Source organism: Lactuca virosa, chromosome 2 (assembly GCF_052849685.1).
Source record: "Lactuca virosa cultivar CGN04683 chromosome 2, Lactuca_virosa_CGN04683_v6, whole genome shotgun sequence".
NCBI lineage: Eukaryota > Viridiplantae > Streptophyta > Magnoliopsida > Asterales > Asteraceae > Lactuca > Lactuca virosa.
Window position 1 is genome coordinate 167,776,371 of NC_136427.1, and position 8,865 is coordinate 167,785,235.

General features: G+C 32.5%; 2 protein-coding genes and 1 long non-coding RNA gene across 5 annotated transcripts; 2 read left to right on the top strand and 1 right to left on the bottom strand.

The window, feature by feature from the left end:
- The first annotated feature begins 3 nt into the window (after window positions 1–3).
- LOC145159703 (uncharacterized) lies at window positions 4–1,471 on the top strand. Its single transcript, XM_079078724.1, has 3 exons — window positions 4–132; window positions 875–979; window positions 1,074–1,471. The coding sequence occupies exons 1-3, from the start codon at window positions 118–120 to the stop codon at window positions 1,269–1,271; spliced, it is 318 nt and encodes a 105-aa protein (XP_078934850.1). The 5' UTR covers window positions 4–117; the 3' UTR covers window positions 1,272–1,471.
- Window positions 1,472–2,260: 789 nt separating this feature from the next.
- On the bottom strand, window positions 2,261–4,085 carry LOC145159704 (uncharacterized). 3 transcript variants are annotated; one of them, XR_013737858.1, is made up of 4 exons: window positions 3,928–4,085; window positions 3,745–3,832; window positions 3,507–3,584; window positions 2,261–2,511 (listed from the first exon to the last, which is right to left on the bottom strand). It is a non-coding gene; the product is annotated as an uncharacterized LOC145159704 (long non-coding RNA). The 3 variants fall into 3 exon arrangements; XR_013737857.1 differs by having other exon boundaries at window positions 3,745–3,819; window positions 3,928–4,084; XR_013737856.1 differs by lacking the exon at window positions 3,928–4,085 and having other exon boundaries at window positions 3,745–3,921.
- A 619-nt stretch (window positions 4,086–4,704) lies between these two features.
- Window positions 4,705–5,607, top strand: LOC145157954 (uncharacterized). Its single transcript, XM_079076926.1, has one exon. It carries the CDS (start codon window positions 4,705–4,707, stop codon window positions 5,605–5,607), a length of 903 nt encoding a protein of 300 aa, XP_078933052.1.
- The last annotated feature ends 3,258 nt before the right edge of the window (window positions 5,608–8,865 follow it).

Here is an 8,865-nt window from a genome sequence, read left to right on the forward strand (position 1 = left end):
TTACTTTATAAAATCTCTTTTTTCACTGCCGTTAAAACCCAAAGCTTCCCATTCTGCTGCTTTATCGATCAAGAGCAATCAATCCCAAGAGGAAACAATCGTCAACAACAACTACGCATGGATGTTTACAGGGTAAGTAGTTTCTTGATGTTTCCTTTGTTGATTTCTATCTGCTTTTTCAGTCTTCTCCCAATATCGTTCTGAAAACCCTAATTTGCGAACATTATTATGAATACCACATAAAAAAACCATGTTCCATGGGAATCTTAAAATCAAACCGTGAGTAAGGACGTTTTTCTTTTCAAGCATCATTAGTAATATTTAGATCAAACTAAATTCTTGGTTCTTCTTCACTGCACATCTCCATCATATCTCCATCATGATGAAACCATTCCACTTGCATACCTCTAAGATGGTCTTCATATAAAAGAATGAATGCAAGTCCCTTGCAATTTGTCATTTAGAAATTAGTATACTCGTCATTTAAAAATCTTTAGACATTCGTAGCTTCAAAAGTAATTTGTTCATCCTGGTTTGGTAACATAACTGTAAACCGATTAGTAATGATGTTTTATAAGTTCTTCACAAACTGTGAGTTATATAATAACCGATACCCAAATAAACAGACCAACCGGTTTTCAATTCGGGTAGATCGGTTCGGGTTTCAGGTTAATTAGGGACATCGGATATTCGTACATCTAAGAATAGGATGTGACAAATTGGTAGTTAGATGATTAGAGCGATGCTTCAAGGAATTTACATGCCTATGCTTAAAGTAACAGCAAATCGAATAACCGAGTTTCGCCTTGAAAAGTCGCTTTGTATTAAACCCTCATTTATACTAAAATCAATATCTATTTTGCTGCATGTGCAGAAATACAGTTATGGGGACGAGGTTACTGTGGTTGAGGGACAGTATTCAGGAATGAAAGGACAGTATGTTCATCCAACCCATGCCATTGTCTTAGCTGATGGAACGGTAGGGTACAATACAATACAATCTCCTTTGTTTTCTATTGTTAAAAATCAAACTTATTATATCTACTAATTAATTAACTGAGTGACTTGCACAGGTAATTCATGTGGATCCATGGGATCTTTGTGGTGCAGAAGCTGCAGTTGATACCACCTCAAACCTTGATTCGCCTCTCAAACAACAGGAGGTTGGCGACTCGGTTCATATAGAAACAGGAAATTACCATGGCCAAACCGGGACGACTGACAGTCTTATGAGGAAAAGGGGAACAAACAAAAGATCCCGGAATGAGTAGTTGGTGGGTTTAATGTTAGGTATATAAGCATAAATTAATATCTGAAGCTTTATGGGGAACAAATTACAGTCTTTTTTTCTCTTGACGTGAATCTTGTGTAAGGGAACAATAGTATCTCTTTGCCTTTATGCATTTTAAAGTGTAGTTTTACTCTCAAGAAATTTTGTTAAAATGAATCTGGCCGTTTTCGGCTTTTGTCATTTATGTTGTTTACTTTTTAATTTAAGTAAAGGTAATTTTGGTAAAATGGAAAATGCAACATATATATGATATTGTTCTAAACTTATATTTAAGTAACAGTTTTCTCAAGTATAAGATATAAAATTGGCATAACTTATTTGTTACTTATATTGCTAAATACAATACAATATAAAATTAGCAATATAATTCATTTATTTATTTTTTACAAAGTATAGTTTATCGCTATTAAACGCATTTTTCCCATTTTAGTATCTAGTTTCCATTTTAGTTTGTTCAATTACTTGTTGAAATAAGTTGTTCTCCATATTTTATATAGTTAAAGTTTTTTTTATTATAATAAAAAATAGTACCAATCTCTTATCAAGGTATTTGATAAGTGATGCATAAATATTTAACGCATGGAGTTAACAGAATAATGAAATTTATTTCAAAGTATAAAACAAAAGTTACGGTGACTCAAGGTTATATACAGAAAAATGAATAGTTGACAACGGTTAAACAGTTCATTAGTTGGTAATTTTTATAGCTTTCTTCCGATTATCGGCTTTTGATTCTTTCATTTGCCATACACTGAAACATACAAATTGCTTTTGTTCCTTATTATATAATGTTTGGAGGCTTACTACCATAAAAAGCAAATCAAGACTATACTAAAAAAAAATTAAAAGTACAATGCTTATATTTTGATAGTAATAAACAAGTACGACAGATATGGTTCAAACTATTTATCTACATCAACCTGATCAGGTTGTGCCTTTGTACTTTTTATCTAAAACATGGGCTTCAAGTTTATCCAATACAACAATTTTTCCAAAAAACTTTATTCGTGTGTGATCAGGTTGTGCCTCTAATTACATCCGACCACATAAAAAAACGACAGTTCTACCATTTTAATTCCAAAAAAAGTCAGATGAAAACTGAATTAATAAGTTTATCCACTACAACAATTTTTCAAAAAAAAAAAAAAAAACATTGAAGCAACTCAAATGATGAACTTGCAGTGAGTGACTGATGACTCAATACTTCTCTTAAGGGCAACCTGGTCAGACAATGAAATAATCAAATGTCAAGTTAGAGGAAATAGTTGCAGCAAGGATTTTACAATTTAGATGATTTCACTCTATAATCATCAAATCACATAGCTCATTGTTGGTTTGCTTTTAAACTGTTTTAGATAAAATGTTAACTTTGTTATTTTTTCATCGGTATAATGTTAGTGCACAACTGTATATTGTCAAGGATAACACAAAGGCCAAATGTGTGATTTACTCTAATACTCTATTTTTAATGTTAGATCATTTGTAACCAGACATATAATTATATCCCCTCATGACCTCTATATTTCATTTGCTTTTCTATAATCCAAGTACTTTTGCAGCCACATTCACACTTCACCAGATTTATATGTTTCAATGGGGTTTACAAAGGCATATGGAAGCATATTTAAAGCTCAAGTCTAGCTTCCAATAATTAGCCTACACAAATATTACATAATACACATATGAGAGGTTTACCAGAATAAAGACACAAGCATAAATATGAAAGAAACCAAATAAGCATACCAGCATGCATCTAATAATTTTTAACTTGTATCCAGATAAATACAACCTGAAAAACTGATAAAAGACATATGTTAAACTTGCAAAGCTCTACTCCTTCCTGAATTGGGGTGGGATTTTCTACTCTCGTGCAACAGAAAGAAGTAATTCAAGGGTATATATCATCTAAATCTTCAATAGTTTTCATAAATAAGGTTTCCAACTTTTGTTGCTTAAGTCAGGTTTAGGAATCTATAGACAAAACTCTAAAACTATCTCCTGATGTTCTTGAGTTGTAATTTCTATTAGAACCTACAACTGTATGCAAGCATTGTTTGAGTTTGAGTAAAAATTGTTACTTGCAATACAACTACAACCAATATTGATATTATAATCATAGAAGCACTTCATATAAGAAAATATCCCAACACTTCAGCATATATATCATCAATTTTAATCAAATGGGTTTTAATTTGATAGATCAAAGAACACTTACATGGTATCACGAGTTGTAGAACTGTCAAGAACGCAAAGGCAGAGCATTATCTTAATGAAGCCACAAAAGGACATAGATCTGAAACACATAAAACTTAGCATGAAGCCACAAAAGACATAGATTAAGGATTGTCATCAAAAAATAAAACCAGAAAATCGAACACAAAATTACTTTGGGCTCGTTTGTGAGAAAATATTGAAGATCTAAATTGTTAGTATCAGTTAACGGAAAAAGTAACCTGATGTTCGGTGGTGGTAGTAAACAGGAGTAGTGAATGTAACCTCTTTTTACCCATCATGGTTCGTCAAAAACCCTAAAAATTAAATCTTTTAAACAAACAAATTCCAAAACAAAAATCATTCCAAAAGAGAAATAGAAACACAGAAAAAAAAAGTAGACAGTGGGTGTGGATATCTTTTACCTGGATTGGAAGCCTGTGGTGGAGGTCTTTACATCGATGGAGAAGGAGCAATCAGATTGTCGTATTCCGTTTCAGATAAGCAAACATTGAAGCATAAGGCTTGAGGGAGTGGCCGCGGTTTTGCCACCTCAGCTGCGCACACCGCCCCTGACCGCGGTCTCATGCAGTTTAGGCCGCCTTTATAGCCATGCAATTTGATTGGTTGATGGGAAAAGACTGTTGAACAGTCAAAATTTCGAATATTTAATTTTTTTCTTTTCTTTTTCCTTTCTTTCCTATAAATTATACCACCCACTTCATTATTTTTCAAAAAAAAATCACCATTCTCTCTTAAAATTAAAAGAAAAAAAATTCACTTTTCTCTCTCAAAATGTCATCTTCTTCATCTTCTGAAGACTTTCAAGTTTTATTTGATGCCGCTGTTGCGTATGCTCAAATGGCGGAACAAACATATGATGCTTTAAAACAGCTGAAAGTTCTCAACGGAGAACACAAAAATATATTTTCAGAAATCGTGAAGAAGCCAACTAACGTTTGGTACAAGACTATTTTCAAGAGAATGCCACTTATCAAGGGTACTACTTTCGTAGGCGCTTCAGCATGTTCAAACGTTTATACAAACGTATAGTTGAAGATGTAACGAGGGAGTGCAGTTTTTTTCAACAACACTACGATGCTAGAGGTACACCCGGTTTCACTCTCTTACAAAAATGCACGGCCGCACTTCGTCAGTTAGCATATGACATTACGCCTGATGCGTTAGACGAGAGTTTTAGGATGTCTGCTAGGACCGCACGAGACAGTCTCCACTATTTCTGCAAAACTGTGATTCAGTTTTATGGTCCAAAATATTTACGTAAGCCTACACGTAATGACATCTTACAATTGCAAGCTCATCATGCTAGTGTGCATGGGTTTCTTGGAATGATAGGAAGTTTAGATTGTCTCCAATGGGCATGGGAAAATTGCCCTATGTCATATCATGGGCAATTTACCCGAGGTGATCATCGTCACCCAACGGTCATACTTGAAGCAGTTGCATCACATGATCTGTGGATTTGGCATGCTTTTTTTGGTTCTCCTGGTTCGATTAACGACATCAACGTTCTTAATCGTTCACCTATATTTAACAACATATATGATGGATCTGCACCAGATTCTTCTTTTGAAGTGCGTGGAACTCCATATAAGTATGGGTATTATCTGGCCAATGGAATCTACCCTGAGTATGCTGTGTTTGTTAAATCGCTTACGTGTCCACATGGTTCTAGACGAAAAAAATTCAAGAGAGCTCAAGAAAGAGCTAGGAAGGATGTTGAGCGTGCTTTTGGAGCTCTGAAGAAACGATGGTTCATATTGAAAAAACCAACAATTAATTTAGGCGATGAAAAACTTCAAGAAATCATGTATACATGTCTCATATTGCATAACATGATTATTGAAGACGAAGGAAGAGCGATATGTGCGTTTGACGAGGAAGAAACCATACCAGAGACACAACCAATAGAAATTGGTGGCGAAGAGTATATGAACAGGAGAGCAGGGATACGTTGCACTGAAACATTTTACAATCTTCGCAATGACTTTGTGGAACACATTTACGGGATTCAACACATTAACCTTAATTTGGATCCACCGGATGACTCGGAAGACGAGTTCTCGGAGAACGACTTTATGTAGTATGCTTTAGTTATTTTATTTGTGTTTTTTTAAGTTTCTAGGATTATTTTAATGTCATGTGTGTTTTTTTCGTAATGCAATGTAATGTTTTTTGAATTTTCAATGTAATGTTTTTTTAATTTTCAAGTAATGAAAAATTATGTTTTTTTTATTAAAAAAGAAGTTTTATGAAATTAAAATAGTTAAAAAAAACACAAAAAAAAAAGAAAATAAAAGTGTGGCACCACTCCCTTAGTGTGACAAGAAACCACACTTGTGTGGCAAAAAGTGACGTGACGCTTATGTGGCGGTAAAGGAAGTGCGGTTTCGGTGGCACCACTCCCTCCAGCCTAACCAGAAAGAAGCCACAAGCAGGTGGAGGTCTTGGTGAATGCGATGGTGGTGCAGACGGTAGTACGATGGGTAGTAGCTGGCGTTAGGGTTAGAGATGACTGATAAGAGAGTATAAGAGCATGTTTATCTTTCAAAATCTGAAAATGGAAAAGACGGGTGAGTGGGGATGGGGGATAAAAGGGTGGACTGGTATGGATAGGCTTTTCACTTTAACTAGCGTCATACCCTTGTTATACGCGTTCGGTGAAAGGGTGGACCAATAAATGAATTATAATATATTGTTGATTTAATATTAATGTTTATACATTTGATGAAGCATTACATGATGCACTTAAAAAATTTTCTTTTATGGGGACTAAATTTCAATCCAAAAGACTATTAAATATAAAACAATCTTAACATGAGTTAATAGAAATAATAGTAAATTATTGAAATGTCCTAATGGTTTGGTCAAAATTACATGTTTGGTCTTTAACTTTTTTTCTACACTTAGATCGTCCCTGTGGTTTGATTTTGTTGCGTTTTTCGTCCCTTACATATATAAAGTTAGGGACCAAACGTGCAATTTTGACCAAACCATAGGGTTGAAAAACACAACAAAATCAAACCATAAGGACGATCTAAATGCTAAAAAAAGTTAGAGACCAAACATGCAAGTTTACCAAACCATAAGGGCATTTTCAGTAATTCACTCTAGAAATAAACAAAAAACTTGAAAATAAATGCGAGATCCAAAAGAAAGTCTTATACTAAAAACATATAATTATTTTTGAATACTAAAAACATATAATTATTTTTGAAAAAAAAAATTAACAATTTTGACGATTTTGGTCAATTTGACATTTTTGACATTTTTTGTTCTTTTTGGACAATGTACTAATATTAAGCACTAATATGAAACACTAAAAACAAGAAGGTAGAGGTTTTTGTATGTGGTTCCAACGATTCGTGGTCAAGTAAATACATAAAAAATTGACCATTTTAGACGTTTTAGTAAATTTGTTGAATTATTTTTTGTCATTTGGATGAGTTAAAAATGAACAAAAAAAACTTTATAATGATACGAGAGTTGTATAACATAAAGTATAAATAATCTTGAAAATAATGATAATTTTGACCTTTTTGGTCAAATTGACCATTTTGACAATGTTGGTTATTTTTGGTCAATGTTGTTTTGCATCTAATAGCATCCTACTTTTCTCACTTTTTATTTATATTTGGTTCAGGGAAAAAAGATTACACATTATCTAAAACTAAAGTATATTGCTATTTGATTATGTGTGTAAAATATATTAGGATTTTTTATTTTAAAGCCCGCATCTAGTTAAACAAATATGAAAGATGTCATTAGGCATCTTCATATAGTACAAAAAACAAACATTAAGAAAATACCCATTGTGCATAAATGATCACGTATATTAAAAATCATAATTTAAAAGTAACATTATCCATAAATCGAGCTTTAAACGTACATGGGCTAAAATTAAAAAAACAAATATCACACGATACTTTTAATATAATTAGCTAAGACTGCAAAAGAAAAACATATGCAAGAACACATAAAACCAATGATCTGAAACCTCACCTATCATAAGGACTGTGATCAGGAAGACAAGTACAAATTTTTATCATATATTTCACAAGTAGAAAAGTGAATCAACTTCTTCTTATTATACAACAGTACCTAACCTAAAAAGTGAAAACAACAACAAACATCGTTAATGTATGTATTGTTGAGCACATATTATCTTTTGGATTGTATACCCACTATATATTGTACCTAAGATCAGGGCATTTTAAATATACAAATCAGGAGAAAACCGGACTTGTATAAAAAAATGATAGAGCAAGTTGGCAAGAAACATGTTGCTTCATAAGGGGAATGGGCTGCTAATTTTGTTGGGCGTTTACCTTGTTGATCTTTCTGAGCCATTGGCATAAAGATAAAAAAAGAAACTGTTTAGTTATAAATATACATTTATTGGTTTAAAAGTAGCAAAAAACAATACTTTTAATGTTTAGACTTCAGATGCCAAGCCAATTCCCCACTCAAACTTGTGATGGAGAGATTTAATGATAAAACCATAGTAACATTAGAAATAGAATATGTTTACGTTGGTTTTTGGAGAATTAGAAATTTAGAAAATAAATAGAAGCACTACCACCTATCATAATCCCAGAATCCAATTTTAAATTATAAAGAACAATATAACATTATTATCTACTCAAATCCATATTGGAACCAGACATAAGCAAGCATAAAATAAAGTAAAAAAAAAAATAATAATTTAGTGTCAAATAAAGAACCAGCATTTCAACCTTTCAAGAGGTGTTTTAATTTGAATTTAGGGTGCAAAATGGTCTTTCTTCCTACTTCAAGATTTAAGTAACTTATATTAAATTCCTCAAATAAAACAAATCAAAAGCATAACCACATTAAGTAACTACAAACTATAGTATAACAAAGACTAACCTTTGACTTTATTAAGGTATTCTTTTTACCTTTCTGGTTACATCCCACATCATGTATGAAAATGAGAAGGAGAAAATGGTGAGTAAGTAAATAAAAACTACTTATTTGAAGGAAAAACAAACATTTAGCTTGCATTTTCTATATCATAATGAATCCAACTAAAAACATCAAAAACAATATACAATCAATAACTCAATTAGAAAATCACATGCTTAGTTAGAAGATAATGTTGCAAACAGGGGTACTGAGTACCTGGAAAAGGAAAATTTAATATTCTGACATTTTATAAAAGATTAAAATAATAATAAAAAAAGCTCAAAAATACCCTTCAACTCCTATTAAGACGAGGAAGGATTAGTAGTGGTTTAATTACCACAGTCTCTTACATTTATCTTGCATGTATTAAATACTTCCATATGAGCTTCTAGAGTGCAGTTCTCAGTTGGTAAACT

Excerpts from the sequence above, each read along its gene's own strand:
- LOC145159703 (XM_079078724.1), top strand. Across the intron at positions 980-1,073 it reads TTGTCTTAGCTGATGGAACG|GTAATTCATGTGGATCCATG; the intron begins GTAGGGTACAAT and ends TGACTTGCACAG.
- LOC145157954 (XM_079076926.1), top strand. The coding sequence starts at position 4,705 with ATGTCTGCTAGGACCGCACGAGACAGTCTCCACTATTTCTGCAAAACT.